The following is a 17,285-nucleotide window of genomic DNA, read 5'->3' as shown; positions in this document are numbered from 1 at the left end:
CTGAGCTGTGAAGGCCTTCGAGATGCTGGTCGAGGAGGATGATATCCCAAGATTCGTCCGCCGGCTGAACTTCCAAGAAAGTCTTCACAAGGCCATTGTGGCCGGGGAGGAACTTCCAACCTTTCAGGATTCTTCGGACGACGAAGAAGGTGAAGAAGAAGGTGACCCTGAAGCTCAAGACGAGGATAACACTGATCCTCCAGAGGCTTAGCTTTTCCTTTCCTTAGTCTTGGCCGTAGTCCCTTTGTACTTAACTTTGTAGGATTTTTTGTTTATTGTATTTTTTAGACTAAGTTGTAATTTGCTATTTTACTTATCTATAAAAGAGTTTCTTTTTTACATCTTTGTCTCAGAATCTCATACTTATGACGTCTACCATTTAAACCAATTATTCTGAACAACAATGCTAAGTACGAAAATAATTCGGCCTATGCAACCAAAATAATTCCGCCTATGCAATCAGCGCTCATTGGCCGAAGACTTTAATTCATTTATCAGATATGCCGAGTTAAAAAAAACTGTTCGGCCTGAAATTTGGGTATCGTTCGTTAGAGCTTGTAATACTAACTTTTTTGTACAAGGACTTGGTTATCTGCAGTATGTTTAGTCCATATATGCCCCCCTTCTTGGACGAAGAGGTCTTAGTGACCTTTCTTTGGTTCAAGAAGGAGAATGACCATAATTTGCTAGATAACTTGAACATTTCATGAAGTTTATGGCAACTCGTCCATCCTTGTTTAAGATATGAAATAACTTGTTCCTTTACTAAGGTTGTTATCTCAGGGTATGGCTTCTAGACGGAAAGTAAGACGCCTTTACTAAAGCGTCCTAATTCCAGTCGCCTTCTCTTAGGAGATGTTAACTCTTTAAGTCAACTAATTTCTTAGGCCTATATCAAGTGCTATCCTTTATAGGATGGTAACATGTTGACCGGTTTCCTAATAGAAGATGCTCTTAATTGCTGTTCTGCTTTGTATATCGGTTTGGCCGATGGTATGTACCTTTAGACGACTAAATAAGGCAAACATATCAAACAAAGAGACAGTCATAGGAGATGAAATAGATTTATATTATATGAATTTTGCTTGGCTGGGAGCCAAGATACATGTATACATTTCTACTTTTTCTTTGATGTGTACTAGCAAAAGATTACACTTCTTTGAGCTATCTTAAAGAAAGTATTTTTCAAAGTATCAGAGTTCCACATCCTAGGAACAGAACGACCGTCGATATGCTCTAGACGGAAGGTACCATTCTGAACTTCTTGGACAATCTTGTAAGGTCCTTCCCAGTTCGGAGTGAGCTTACCCAACTCCTTGGCCCGGCCAACTGCTTCCATTTTTCTCAAGACGATATCAACCTCCTTCAATGGCCGCCTAGCCACTCTCTTGTTAAATTCTTGAGTCATTCTTAATTTATAAAGTTGCATCCTTAACAGAGCATTGCCCCCTTACTTCAGGAACCTGATCCAAAGCCGTCCGGAGAGCAGCTCAGTTGGCCTCTTCTGAATACAACATGACCCTCAGAGTTGGTTCTTCAATTTCAATGGGGAGGACGGCGTCTGCGCCATAGACGAGCATGAATGGAGTTTCTCCAGTTGAGTTCTTGGCTGTTGTTTTAATCGACCATAGAACCAACTGTAACTCTTCTACCCACAATCCTTTTGAATTATCTAGCTTCTTTTTAATTCCTGCTGATAAAATTTTGTTGAAGGCTTCAACTTGTCCATTGGCCTAGGGGTGGGCAACTGCAGCAAAGTGGGCTTTAATACCCTAATTGGCCAGCCATTCACGGAGCTTGGGCGTTTCAAATTGCGGCCCATTGTCAAAAACAATGGACTGAGGCATCCCAAACCTTGTAATGAGGTTCTTCTAGACGAACCCCTTCACATCGTTGGTGGTGATTCCTCTCTTTGCTTCAGCCTCCACCCATTTTGTGAAGTAGTCGACGGCTACTATAACAAATGTTTTCTGGCCGGCTGCCACAGGAAATGGGCCAAGAATATCCATCCCCCATTTGGCAAAGGGAGGGGGAAAAAGAACCGGAGTTAGATAGTTGGAAGACTTCTGATAAATGTTGCCATGCCTTTGACAACTATCACACTTCTTTGCATAAAGCAAAGTATCCTCCTTCAAGGTCGGCCAGTAATAGCCAGTCCTTAAGGCCTTTTCCCCTAACGCTCTTCCCCCAATATGGGAAGCACAAGCTCCTTCATGCAGCTCCTTCAGGACCTCTAACCCGTCCTCTCTAGTGATGCACTTGAGGAGAGGCCGGTTGAAGGCTTTTTTGTAAAGAGTTTCATCCCACAGTTCAAACCATTTATCCCTAGCCTTTACATACTTAGCTTCCAAGGGGTCAGTGGGCAATCGTCCGGTTTGCTTTTTTCAATAATGGGGGTCATCGATACGTTTTCTCGGCTGAGAAACAAGACCTCCTTTTGATCAATGCTTTTGGCCGACTTGATCTCCCAGAACACAGTTATTGGCACATCTCCTTCGGCCGAACTGGCTAGCTTGGAGAGAGCATCCGCTTGATGATTTTCCGACCTTGGTACTTGGTCGAGCACAAACCGCTTTAGTTTTTTTATTTGTTCCTTGATCAGATTTATGTATTTACTCATGGATGCTTCTTTGCATTCAAAATCTCCATTGACTTGACTGACTACTAGCAGAGAATCCGTCTTTGCTTCAATTTCCATGGCTCCGGCCGCTTTGCACATTTTGATGCCGGCTAAAAGAGCTTCATACTCTGCTTCATTGTTTGAAGCCTGGAACTGAAATTTCATGGCATATTCAAACTTATCTCCCTCTAGTGACTGAAAAATGATCCCAGCTCCACAACCATTGGCAGTGGACGACCCATCCACCATAAGGGTCCAATGTTGCTTTCCTTCCGCTGGGTCCTGGACGCACTCTATTGGAGGCCGAGTAAGCTCTACAATGAAGTCTGCCAAGGCTTGCCCTTTGATCGCTTTTATGGGCTCAAACGATAAGTCAAACATGTTGAGCTCCACAACCCACTTTAGCATTCATCCAGAGGCATCCATCTTATGCAAAACTTGCTTTAAAGGCTGATCAGTATAGACGAGGATACTATGAGCAAGAAAATATGGTCTTAGCTTCCGGCTGGCCATAAGCAGTGCCAGGCCGAACTTCTCTATCATTGAGTACCTGCCCTCAGCATCTTTTAGCACATGGCTAACAAAGTAGACGGGAATTTGTACTGATTCCCTTTCAGCTAAGAGAACAGCACTAACCGCGAATGGAGATACGGCCAAGTATACATATAATCTTTCTCCTTCAGCGGGGCTGATAAGCCAGGGCAATTGCCGAAGGTGCTCTTTTACTTGCTGAAGAGCTTCTTCTACTTCCTCCTTCCACTCAAATTTTGCATTCTTCTTTATTGTTGCGAAGAAATGATGACACTTATCGCCAGACTTAGATAGAAATCGTCCAAGGGCGGCCAGACACCCCGTCAGACGCTGGACTTCTTTAATCGTGGATGGAAAAGTCATATTTAGAATTGCTTGTATTTTGTCAGGGTTGGCCTCAATTCCTCGTTGATCGACCAAGAACCCTAAGAACTTCCCTGCAACTACACCAAACACACATTTCTGCGGATTGAGTTTTAACTTGTATTTTCTGAGAGTCAGGAATGTCTCTCACAAATCTTCCAGATGATCCATCTCCTTTCGGCTTTTGACGATCATATCGTCAATATAAGCCTCCATATTCCGTCCAACTGTGGCTGAAAGACCGTGTTTATGAGCCTCTGAAAGGTGGCCGGTGCATTTTGGAGGCCGAAAGGCATCCTTAGCCAGCCATAAAGACCCTTCTTAGTAATGAACGAGGTTTTATCCTGGTCCTCAGGCCACATAGGAATCTGGTGAAATCTTGAATAGGCGTCCATAAAGCTAAGCCTTGTTCAAACCGTGGAGTCAACCAACCGATCGATAGGCAACGGGAAACTGTCCTTCGGACAAGCCTTGTTCAAATTGGTATAATCAACGCACATCCTCCAGGTGTCGTTCGGCTTGGGGACCATGACCACATTAGCAATCCAATCCGGATAAAAGGTTTCCCGGGTGAACTTTGACTTTAAAAGCTTTTGGACCTCTTGATCAACAGATTGGTTCCTGGCTGGTCCCAAGTGCCTTTTCTTTTGCCGGACTGGCTTCTGCCCCGGATCTATGTTCAACTTGTGCACAGCAACCTCGAGATCAATCCCCGGCATCTCCTCAACGGTATATGCGAAAACGTCCTCAAACTCCTTCAACAGCGTGATCAATTCGTCTTTGGTCTGAGAACCTAGAACTATTCCTATTTTTAGCATCCTTTTTGGACGTTCTTCATTTAGACAAATCTCTACTGGTCTTTCCACCGGTTGTGGACGTTCTAGTCCCATGCCCATATTGGCCATCACTTCTTCCAAGGAAGCCTTCTCTTCCTTGATGGCTAGGCATTTCCTCTTCTTGCTCAGCAAGAGTATGGACGGCCTGCCTTCTTGAGGAACCTTCTCTTGAGCTTTCCCTACTTCATTCGAAGCTCACTTATCTGGCCTTTTACTATTTCGGCAGGTTCTTCTTCTATGGCCTTTGGCCGCTTTGCCTTTTCTCCTTTCCATGATGATGGTTTTAGAGTGGTGAGGTAGCATTCTCTTGCTGCTTGCTGATCGCCATATAGGGATCCAATCTTTCCTTCATCACACTCGAATTTCATAAGCATCAAATGAATCACTATGACAGCCTTGATGTGGTTCAAGGTGGGTCGTCCGAGGATGACATTATAGGCTGTCAAATCTCATACCACCAAGAATTTCACAAAGAGCGTTCGAGCGGCCCTACCCTAACGGGTAGAGTGACTGTCCCCGTGGGATGAATGACTCCTCCTCCGAATCCAATAATAGGATGATTGACGGGTACTAAATTTCCTTTATCAAACTTCAACCTTGACAAACAATCCGCACTGATGATATCGGTAGTACTCCCTGTATCAATCAGGATCCGTCTTACCCTGAGATTTGCAATTTTCATCTCTACAACCAGTGGGTCATCATGAGGTGTTCTTATCTTCCCACGATCCTGCTCGCTGACCACAATTTTGGGGAAAGGATCATACTCTGCCTGGTTGGTGAGCATGACCTGGCTGAGTTCCCGCAAATAATTCTTGTGGCCGCGATTTGTAGGACCTCCTGCTGCAAATCCTCCAGAAATCACTAGCACTACATCTTCGTCAATGCTTTCATCATCTTTTCTTCTCCCTTGACGATTGTCTTTTTTCTGGAATTTTCTACTTACCTGAGGTAAATAGGAGTTCATTTTACCCTTGCGAGCTAAGCCCTCCAAGGCTCTTTTCAGAAGCTTACACTCATTCGTTTCATGACTGCAATCTTTGTGGAAATGACAGTACTTGCTTTTATCTTTGTTCCAGTAAGGCGTCTTCATTTCTGCTGGCGCCTTAAGCTCAAAGTGATCTTTGATCTCCATGAGGATGGATTACTGATCTTTCTTGAACTCCATAGGCTCAGCTGATGATGCCGGTTCAGATCTCTTGCTTTTTTTAGATGAAGTTGTCATTGAAGTCACCGCCCAAGTTTCAGCTTTCTTGGGGATGCTCTTTTTCGGCTGGATGGTTTCTTCAACTTTCTTTGCCTCTGGCTGTTTTGCTTCAGCACAAACTTCTGTAGCATGAATAAAGGCTTCGGCCTCCTGCAGAGCCTCAGTCAAGGTGGATATCTTCTTCTTCACCAAATCGAACTTAAAACTTCCAGGTCTTAGACCCCGGATGAAAGTGTCAAATGCTAGTTCCGCGTTTAGATCCTAGATCTACAATGCTTCCTGGTTAAATCTCTTCACATAACTTCTTAGAGCTTCCTTAGGTCCTTGGACGACCTTTCCTAGATGCATGCTGGTCTTTTGCTCTTGTCGATTTGCGACAAAATGGCTGGTAAACAAGATACTTAGCTCAGTAAAATTATTCACCGAGTTAGGCGGAAGATTGTTAAACCATTTTTGAGCTACCCCTTTCAACGTGGCTGGAAAGTTCTTGCACCATGTAGCATCATCAACTCCCTGAACATACATCTGGTGTTTGTATGCTGACAAGTGATCATTCGGATCTGTAGTGCCGTCAAAGGGCTCTATTGTTGGAAGCTCAACCTTTGGAAATAGGGGGGACTCCATGATTCTAGCTGAGAAGGGAGTCGGCCAGTTAATCCTGAGTGCCCCAACATGTCCCTCAGTGGGTATGTGCTCCCGGCGATATTCCTTCAACACTGGGTTTGAGGAAGTGTTGGCTAAGGCCTGACGCCTATACACCATCTGTTGCAAAATCGTTTTTTTCCTGCCTTAGCTGAACAGCCAAAGGTCTTGGACTTCTTCCTTCTGTTCTGGACGGAACCCTTAATGGGGGATCCTTCATATAGGGAGTAGACCTTGAGGCCGCATGCTGGAGAGCAGCTGCCCTCTTGGCTTCCAAATACTCCTTAGCATCCGTCTCCATCATGTGACCAATAGGAGGAATGTTATCTCCCGGACGAACTACCAACTTCCAGTCCATTTTCCTTCTAGGTTCACTAATGGCTGGCTGCTTTCCTTTAGACTAGGCTTTGTCTTCTCTTGCCGAGGAGGCCGACTTGTCCTTGGACAACCTTCCTGGGACTGCCCCATAGGCGGCAACGCAGCATCCTACCATGGATTAACCTGAAAAAACAGCATATTGTTCTTAATTTACAGCAATTTTAAAATCTAATAACTCTTCTGAAAATATGTACAACGTATTTAAAATTACGTACTAGACAAATCTCATAGTTCATAATATATTTCTTTAATTTCTAGCAAATAAAAACCCTAAAAACTCTTATTTCCCTGATTAAAACTAAAAATAAACTTAATATAATAAATCTGAAATTTATTATAATATAAACTATAATAACCGAAATTAAATATATATAAAACAGTAATTTAATTGGTAAACATGCTAAATAATAATAAAATAACATAAAAACTAGTCTTTTAATGGGATCTTAGGAAGGAAGAAAGAAAACAACCGACAACAAGGAGGAAAGAAGGCGCCGGCACAGCAGCAGCACGCGGCAGCAATCCAGCAGCAACCGTTTCGGATTTTTGAGGAGGGTTTGTGACGTTTCTTGTTGAACAAGAAACGTTACTTGAAGAAGAAGAAACGAAATTTGAGAGAGAAAGCGAAGAACGACGCACGAGGAGAGAGAGAAAAGTCGAAGGAAGGAGAGAGAAAGTGAAGTGAGTTTGAGAAAAATAATGTGTAGGGTGAAAAAATTTGGATTTTTAGGATATTTATATAAAGGCTTCCTTTATGGCTTAGGAAAAGAGATATGTTTAATGAAATTTATGACTAATAAGATGGACATTTAAGACTTTAGTCATCAACATGACTCTTTCTCTTTATATCCTTTTGGATTTTCGATTCCATTAAACTTCTTTTTCAATATACTTTAATATTAAAACTTTATTAAAAATGCTTAATTAAAATATTTCTAATTTTATTAAGCATGAAAAATAATTTCATTGACTTTTAAAATAGTCAACCCTTTTTAAAAGTCAAATCATTTTCCAAACTCATTTGGATTTAAATATAACATATAAATACTTAATATATTTATAAAAATCTTTAAAATTGTGGGGGATTACAGTCTACCCCCTTAAAAGAAGTTTCGTCCCGAAACTTACACAAAACCTCGTACTTTCAAAAGTTGAACTATCTTTCGAAAATTTTGAAGAAAGGTAGTGTCTTGTGCACTTTCCCATTTTTAAAACACTTGTGTTACTTATGAACACTTTTCTTATGCGGAGATCTACTTCTTTTGCACTAACATGTGCAAATTCCCGACATAGGCATACATATGACATGAAAATTCATAAAAATAGACAAAAGCGCAAATTTATCGCATTCTACCCCCTTAAAGAAAACGAGTTACGCCCTCGTAACTCACCTCAAGGAATAGGTCTGGATACTTTTTCTTCATATCATCTTCGGCTTCCCACGTTGCCTCTTCTGACTCGTGGTTAGACCAAAGAACTTTGACAATATGAACACTTTTTGCGGTACTACGCACTTTCCTGTCGAGAATCTTGACAGGTCTTTCCTCATATGTGAGGCTACTATCTATCTGCACTCTTCAGGCTCTAACACATGACGCTCATCAGGGATGTAGCGCTTAAGTTGGGATATATGAAATACATCATGCATCTTTTCAAACTCCATTGGCAATCCAATCTATAAGCTACTTTCCCAATGCGCTCCAAAATCTCATATGGGCCTACATATTTAGCACTTAGCTTGCCCTTTTTCCCAAATCTCATAACGCCTTTAGTGGGTGATACTTTCAAGAATACTTTATCACCTACAGCAAACTCATCTTCGCGCGTTTTAAATCTGCATACCTTTTCTGCCTAGCTTGCGCAGCTTGAATTCGAGCCTGAATTAGTCGAATATTCTTAACGGTCTCCTCAATAAATTCAGTCCCCAAGACTATATTTTCACTAAAGTCATTCCAGCAAATGGGACTCCTACATTTCCGTCCATATAATGCCTCAAAAGGTGCCATCTTTATACTCGCATGTAACTATTGTTGTAAGAAAGCTCAATCAAATCTAATTGGTCCTCCCAACTTCCTTGAAAATCATGCACAGTCTCAACATTCCTCCATAGTCTGATTAGTCCTCTCAGTCTGACCATCGGTCGCAGGGTGAAAGGCGTACTCATTTTAATGTTGTCCCAAGGTTTATTGGACCTTTTTCCAAAACTTGATAGAATCTAGAGTCACGGTCAGAAATAATGTCCTTTGGAACTCCATGCAATCTCACTACATGCTTGATATAGGTCTTAGCGAGTTGCTTCTTTTCCATGTCTCCTTAATAGGTATGAACACGGCGGACTTGGTCAGTCTATCCACAATAACCCAAATGGTTCATTTCCACTCTCGTCTTGGTAAGGCAGTCACAAAGTCCATAGAAATAGAATCCCACTTCCATCCAGGACCTCTAACGATTGAACTTCCCCATGGTCTCTTATGGTCTATCTTCACTTCTGACAGGTTAGCACTTAGACACATATTCAGCTACCTCTCGCTTCATGTTGGCCACCAATAGATAACCTTAAGGTCTTTATACAACTTGTCACCCCCAGGGTGCACAGAATATGGAGTATTATGCCCCTCATCCATAAGCGTCTCTTAAGGTCATTGCACTTCTGTGGTACACACCACCTCCCTTTAAACCTTAGACTCCCATCATCATGAATCTTGAAGTCTACTTCCTTCCTTGCTTCATTTCTCCTTTATCTTGTCTAGTGCTCATCCCAACTTGACCCTCAATAATCTCGTCGAAAACGACACACCCAAAGAAAGAGTATTATAAGTCTAGCCTCACTTTCCCCAGGATTTAAAATTTCTAGGCTCAACCTTTGCATATCTCGACACAACTCCTCAGGGACTATCAAAGTACTCAAGCTATGACTCGATTTCCTACTAAGGCATACCACCACATTTGCTTTCCCCTCATGATACTGGATGTCTAGATCATAATCCTTAATCAACTCAGCCATCTTCTCTGCCTCATATTCAAGTCTTTTTGGGTGAAATGTACTTCAAGCTCTTATGGTCTGTAAATATCTTACAAGTTGCTCCATAAAGATAATGTCTCCAAATTTTCAATGCAAACACTATGGCACTAACTCTAGATCATGGGTAGGGTAATTAGCCTCATAAGGTTTCAATTGACGCGATGCATAAGCTATTACCTTACCATTCTGTTGAACACACAACCCAACCATTTTTCGAAGCATCACTATAGACCTCAAACCCTCATTCCATCAGGTAGGGTTAAAACAGGTGCAGTGGTTAAACGATCCTTCAAGATCTGAAAGCTTCCTCACACTTCCATTCCACTCAAACTTGACTCCTTTTTCATCAAATTGTCATAGGTCTTGCTATCTTCGAGAAATCTCTCACAAATCTCCTATAATAGCCAGCTAAACCCAAGAAACTCCTAATGTCTGACACACTCTTTGGAGTTGGCCACTCACTCACAGCTTGAATTTAGCAGGATCTACTGAGACTCCTTCCTTAGTCACAAAGTGACCCAAAATGCTACTTTCTCCAAACGAAACTCACACTTAGAGAACTTGGCATATAGTTGGTTCTTCCTCAAAGTCTCCAAAATAATCCTCAAATGTTCATCATGCTCGGTTTCATTCCTCGAATATATCAAAATGTCATCAATGAAAACCACTACGAACTTATCCAAAAACTCATGAAAGATCCTATTCATCAAGTCCATAAATATGCAGGAGCTTGGTTAACCCAAATGGCATTACAGTGAACTCTAGTGACCATAACGCGTTCTAAAGGCAGTCTTAGGTACATCCTTATCAGCTACCCTCAATTAGATATCCGAACGTAAGTCAATCTTCGAGAACACACTCGCTCCATTCAATTGTCGAATAGGTCATCTATTCTAGGCAAAGGGTACTTGTTCTTGATGGTAACATTGTTCAACTCCCTATAGTCATACATAACCTCATACTCCATCCTTTTTCTTCACAAAAACACAGGAGCTCCCCAAGGTGATGCACTGGCCTATATAACCTTATCCAAAAGTTCTTGCAATTGCGTCTTAACTCACTCATCTCAGGAGGTGCCATTCTATAGGGTGCCTTAGATATAGGTGCAGTTCCAGAACTAAGTCTATGGTAAACTCAACAGCTCTAGCAGATGGCATACTTGAAATCTCACTCGGAAATACATCCATAAACTCGTTCACTATTGGGACATCCTCAAGTTTTAACTCAGCTTCCTTACTCACATCCTGCACGCTACAGAAGAATATCTCACACCCCTTTCTCATCAACTTCCTCACTTGCATAGCAGAGATAACTCCAAACTTCTTGGGTTTCCAAAAATGTCTATAGGAGGTCAATTTTCCCGAAGGATTTCTCAACACCACCTTTTGAATCTCACAATCAATGTTAGCCTTGTAAAGGCTCAACCAGTTCATCCCAAGAATCACATCTAGGTCTCCCAAGTTGAATTCAATTAAGTCAGATGGAAAGACACTCCCTCCTATCTTCAAAGGCAGGTTTTTGAACAGCTTAGTACACTTTATGACTTCCCCGGTAGGAATACTAATAGACAAGTCAATTGATTCGAATTCTACTAACCCCAGACTCTTTAGGACAGAAGACGATATAAAAGAATAAGTCACCCCCAAATCAAATAGCGTTTTAACAAAGACTGAATTAATAGAAAAATTACCAATGACCACATCAGCAGACCTCTCAGCTTCGTTACGACTCATCACGAACATTTTTCCTGCAGGCTTGTTCTTGTTAGGATTCTCATTTGCAGGCTTACTATAGTTTCCTTGGTTATTCTGCTAACCTCCAGGCCTAGGACCCTGTTCCCAGACTGGTTGGACCCTGTCCTAACCTGGTTACCATTTCCTTGACTCTTCAGATCTTTACCATGCTTGGAGAAACACTCATACTCCCTATGGCCCTTCTTTTGGCAGTAGTTACAGGTTACTAATTCCCCCTTACAGTCTTTCCTAGGATGGTTTTTGTCACAGAACTTGCAGTGGTGCACTCTCTCAGGTTTACCCTTGCGATTATTCTGGTTATTTCTCCCTTGGAAATTCCCATTACCATTTCGGTTTTTCTTGAAATTCCCCTGGTTTCCCCCAGCATTTACACCCTTCCTCTTCTCACCAACTATCCCATTTTTCTTATCTCTCCTTGATTGCAACCCATAGATATGCGAAGCTCTCCTATACACCACATCTAAGGATGTAAAGGTCTCACCTCCTAGTCCCAATTGAATTTCATCAGTTAACCCTTGCTCAAACCTCTGAGCCTTAAGCTCCTTAGTGGCTACAACTTCAGGTGCAAACCTAGACAGGGCTATGAATTTGCTATAGTACTCAGATTTAGTCATACTACCCATTCTAAGGTTGATGAACTCTTGAGCTTTTTGTTTTCTCATAAAGGCAGGGCAAAACTTTCCCCTCAAAACAACAACAAAGGCTTCTCAATTGAATCCCTCGACAACGCTCAATCTGGCACCATTTTCTCTCCACTATAGGTCAGCCTCATCCTTCAGATATAATACAACCTGACCTACTCTCATATTAGCAGGGCAGTTCACTACCTCAAATAGCTTTTCGAATTCCCTAATTCAATTCTCTAAGAAGGTAGGGTCAGATTGTCCCTTAAAGTAGGGTGGTTTAACTTTGGCCAATCTTTCGAACATTTCTCCGGCAGTCTCAGGACGTTCAACCTTTTCCTGAGTCAGTTTCTCTGCCAAGAGGCGAATAGCAGCAGCTAAATCAGTATTGTTGGCCATTCTACTCTGGGACCTGAAAGTAATATAACTCTACTTAGGTTCCAGTATAACTTACATAGTCATCTAATAAGGCAACATTTGATTTGATCATTAAAGATCGCATCAACAAACAATTCCACTAAGTTCCAACATGAAGTGTTCTCTAATGATCACATAATTGTTCACGTAAAATATATTCATATCAACATGAAGTAGAATTGAGCAAGTAAAAAAAATATGATCACATAATGAAAATTTAAATAAAAAAATATTCCCATCACGTGCCCAAAATAAATTCTTACTCACTCAAATAAACTAAATAATATTTTTATTCTTCCATAAAAGGGTAAAATTATAAAAATGAAAGTAACATCATAGTATATATATTTCCTAAAATAATAACTCTATAAAACACCTCTGTCCTTGTTGGCACACCTCCAACATTATTCCTATAACTAATATTCTATGTATATCTGTATATAAAAAAATATAAGTATATGTATAACCCTATGGCACTACATTGCTATCTTTATCCTCAGCTTCCTTATACTGATCAGGCATGAATGTAGCATCCTCAAAGTCCTCTTCTTCCCCATCCTCATCATAGTCAATGAACTTCCTTCGTATCTTTGATCTTCTAATGGGTATGGTATCCTCATCCTCTTTAGGTTTAGTCTCCGTTTCATACATGAAGTAAGCATGGTAGATATCTTCCCTAGTGGTGCCTCGAGCATGGTCCATTTCTAATATCATCTCATCATCACTAGGCAAACCTCTTCTTAAGATGTATCGCATCGTCCAGTGTAGATTTGTATACTCTCTATGGTCGTTAGGTGCATGAAACTTGTCGACTTCGTCGTCGCTCAGGATGATGGGGTTAAAATAGCTTCCTAGATTAGCGGACATGATTGAAAAGCTACAACATAATAAACCATAGTGGTTTAGCACTCTCTCTAACATGTTCCCACAAAATAATAGGGGTAAACAAAAACAAAGGCCTGAACATATAACACTTTGCAGGCAAGAAAATGTAAACAGTTAGCAGGGAAGGAAAAATAATATTCATGCATCATAGCAGGAAAGTATAATAGTATAATGCATCATCACAGGAAGAAATGATAATAATGCACTATTTGCAGGGAAGAAAATAATAATGATGCTGAACTAACTTCCTGATGCAGGCATATAATGTTGCTATCATATATGCCCTTCCTATACTACCCATTCTCACAATGCAATAATATAACTTTAAAGGCATAAAATATAATGCAGACACTTTTTATAAACTAATAATAGTTAAGTGTCTAAAAAATTTTTTCGAGTAACATAAAAAAAAATTTCGAACTGTTGTCTTCGAGAAAGAAAGGAAAAAAAAATCCGTCTCCAACATATTCGAAAAGAAAAAAAAATCGTGACACTATATTGTTTGGAAAAAAAATTTCGAAGAAGAAAAGAATTTTTTGAGTAAAAAAAAAAATTTCGAATCATCCAGCTTCCCGAAAAAAAAAATTGGTTTAGAAAAGAAATTCAGCCTTAAAAAAAAAAATACTCTATATAAGTTTTCGAAATGAATAAGTAGGAGCAATTCTAAGGTTTCCTTCAAATAACTAATAAGCTAGCTAGCTAGTTAGGCGTCTATAAGTCTTAAAATAACCTAAAGCTCCCAGATACCACTTTGTAACACCCCGAAAATTCTCTCTTTTCAGAAATAACTTAATATAATATAAAACTTAGAGAATTACCCAGGCATTATCGCCCGTGTGATAACGTATCGGCTTATTCAGAATTTTGCAGCGGAAAACAATTTACTAAAAACCAACTTTATTAAAACTTACTAAATAAATGACAAGTGTTTGAAACTTAAACACACCAACTTAAAATAAACCACAACCTGAAATAAAGATGTTCCTACGAAAACAGAACTTAAACTACGCTAGATATGTAAATAGTCACTCCACTCTAGATTCCCAATGTGATGCACATCTGCGAACCTGTAATGTTAGTGCAATATCGACTCTGCTCACCAGAAGGATCATCACAGGATCAATAGGCAAAGCCATGATCACACACACAAACAACACGTAATCAGCAAAGCTGGGTACTACATACCAAATATAAATATTCCTAAACATGATACTAAACAATAATGTACAAGAATTAATAATAAATAATCATATAATAAACTGCATGCAACTTTTACTGAACTATACTCAAACATCATTTTGATTACTTTAATGGAATAATTATTAGACGAGTTGACTTAACTACTAATGTGAAATGCGGGCGCGACTTCGCATTTCAGAGTGACCTGCGATATCAAGGAACCTTTGAAATAAAAGAGGGATGGTGATCAATCCATTCCTAGAAAAGACATGGGCTACCACCATGTACTCCAACCCTTAGTGTCCAACTCTAGACGTGCACCAGTCTAAAGCATATAACTTATTCTCGTTACACTTTACGTTATTTACATGTTCTTACTTGTGTTGACACTTACAGACAAGTAACACCTAATTTATAATCAAACATTCATAACAGAACTTCTTTTATCTTTGGATTAACAAGTGATCACAACTTACAATCCAAGACTACTTAATTCCTTTTTATTCTTTACTTACTTGTTGAACCTAGCCAACAATAACTTTACCTTTATATAGATGTAACTTGTAATTTACCAAATAAGGTCCACGGCCCTCATAAGATAATAAAATGATACTTCTCATGAATACATGCATTACATGATTCACTTAATATATACTAATTCTTACATGAATTAATAAATAAACTAACTTAACATGCTTGCATCAATGATTCCATACAAACATTACAATATGATAATCATCATCAATTCTAGATCACATGTTGCACACAGGCATATAACATGTAAAATAATTCCAGAAATCACATATATGAACAAACAGGTTCCTATACATGATACTAAAAATTTAAACCTTCCTTAAACATGGTACTAAGCCACATAGCACGTAAATAATGTACGTACCTTGTATATACTAGCCTGTAGGCCACTTTTAAATCGTTAAAAGTCTCCTACAACGTAATCTTCGCCTAGAAAATAAAGTAACTACAATTAATAACTTGAACCAAAAATTACAGCAGCTTTAAAACGATTAAAACCCCTTAAAACACGTTTTAAAAATCGTTTTTAAGTTCCAAACTTAAGTTATTTTCAATTCCTAGTATAGTACTACTATTCTAGCAATCAAAAATCCTTAAAAACTCCATAAATACTTCTTTTCTGAAATTACAGCACTTTTAAAATCTAATAACTCTTCTAAGAATATGTACAACGTATATAAAATTACGTACTAAACAAATCTCATAGTTCATAATATACTTCCTCCGTTTAGAAATAGTTGCACCATTTCTACTTTTCACGCATGCCGATGTATGATTTCAACCATTAATATCTTTAATTATCAATAAGTAAAAATTATAAAAAGTTGATATTAAAAAAATTTACATCGAGACAAATCTAACAAGATCCCACATGACTATGTTTTTCCTAAAATATAAATCACCAAAGACAATCTAAGTGTAAGATATGAATAGTGCACAAAATAGAAATGGTGCAACTATTTCTAAACGGAGGAAGTATTTCTTTAATTTCTAGCAAATAAAAACCCTAAAAACTCTTATTTTCCTGATTAAAACTAAAACTAAACTTAATATAATAAATCTGAAATTTATTATAATATAAACTATAATAACCGAAATTAATTATATATATATATATATATATATATATAACAGTAATTTAATTGGTAAACATGCTAAATAATAATAAAATAACATAAAAAATAGTCTTTTAATGGAATCTTAGGAAGGAAGAAAGAAAACAACCGACAACAAGGAGGAAAGAAGGCGCCGGCACAGCAGCAGCACACGGCAGCAACCCAGCAACAACCGTTTCGGATTTTTGAGGAGGGTTTGTGACGTTTCTTGTTGAACAAGAAACATTACTTGAAGAAGAAGAAACAAAATTTGAGAGAGAAAGGTCGAAGGAACGACGCACGAGGAAGAGAGAGAAAAGTCGAAGGAAGGGAGAGAGAAAGTGACGTGAGTTTTGAGAAAAATAATGTGTAGGGTGAAAAAATTTGGATTTTTAGGATATTTATATAAAGGCTTCCCTTTATGGGCTTAGGAAAAGAGATTATGTTTAATGAAATTTGATGACTAATAAGATGGACAATTTAAGACTTTAGTCATCAACATGTTTCTTTCCCTTTAAATATCCTTTTTGGATTTTCGATTCCATTAAACTTCTTTTTCAATATACTTTAATATTCAAAACCTTTATTAAAACACGCTTAATTAAAATATTTCTAATTTTATTAAGTTATGAAAAATAATTTCATTTGACTTTTAAAATAGTCAACCTTTTTAAATAGTCAAATCACTTTCCAAACGCATTTGGATTTAAATATAACCATATAAATACTTTAATATATTTATAAAAATTCTTTAAAATTGTGGGGGATTACAGGTTTGGGTGGTATTTCCCCCTCCGAAGCTTAAGTCAGGTATCAGGGATATGAAGGAACTTTTAGAGAGAGAAAGTAGAGAGAGCGAGAGAATTTATGGCAGTATAATAGTACTATGCTCTGAAAAATGTACTTTTCCCCTGATTTCAAGGACTATTTATACTGTTTGAGATGACTGCTATACACTGATGTCACCCTAATTTGGGAGCACCTGATTGACTAAACAATAATGTTGCGACACGTGGCAGGTGCTGATTGGTCAATACACCTCACTCTTTTATAGAAATAGGCTTTACCTTTACTGGGCCTAAGTACAAGTTTGGGCCACAAGAAAGCTTGTTAGTACACCTTTCTCCCCAGAAAAGTGTACTTTAGCCCATCCAAACTTTTGACCCATGTACTTTGCTAGTGCAGGGACGTGCCACTTGT

The 17,285-nt window shown here is 39.0% G+C and overlaps 2 protein-coding genes across 2 annotated transcripts; both read right to left on the bottom strand.

The window, feature by feature from the left end:
• Positions 1-1,871: 1,871 nt before the first annotated feature.
• On the bottom strand, positions 1,872-3,028 carry LOC104907993 (uncharacterized). The gene is made up of 2 exons (XM_010697031.1): positions 2,432-3,028; positions 1,872-2,330 (listed from the first exon to the last, which is right to left on the bottom strand). The coding sequence occupies exons 1-2, from the start codon at positions 3,026-3,028 to the stop codon at positions 1,872-1,874; spliced, it is 1,056 nt and encodes a 351-aa protein (XP_010695333.1).
• On the bottom strand, positions 3,029-5,485 carry LOC104907994 (uncharacterized). The gene is made up of 3 exons (XM_010697032.1): positions 4,957-5,485; positions 3,931-4,529; positions 3,029-3,613 (listed from the first exon to the last, which is right to left on the bottom strand). The coding sequence occupies exons 1-3, from the start codon at positions 5,483-5,485 to the stop codon at positions 3,029-3,031; spliced, it is 1,713 nt and encodes a 570-aa protein (XP_010695334.1).
• Positions 5,486-17,285: the final 11,800 nt, after the last annotated feature.

This window comes from Beta vulgaris, chromosome 3 (genome assembly GCF_026745355.1).
Source record: "Beta vulgaris subsp. vulgaris cultivar EL10 chromosome 3, EL10.2, whole genome shotgun sequence".
Classification (NCBI taxonomy): Eukaryota; Viridiplantae; Streptophyta; class Magnoliopsida; order Caryophyllales; family Amaranthaceae; genus Beta; species Beta vulgaris.
Note: the sequence above shows the minus strand (reverse complement) of the source record. Positions and strands in the feature narration are given on the sequence as shown.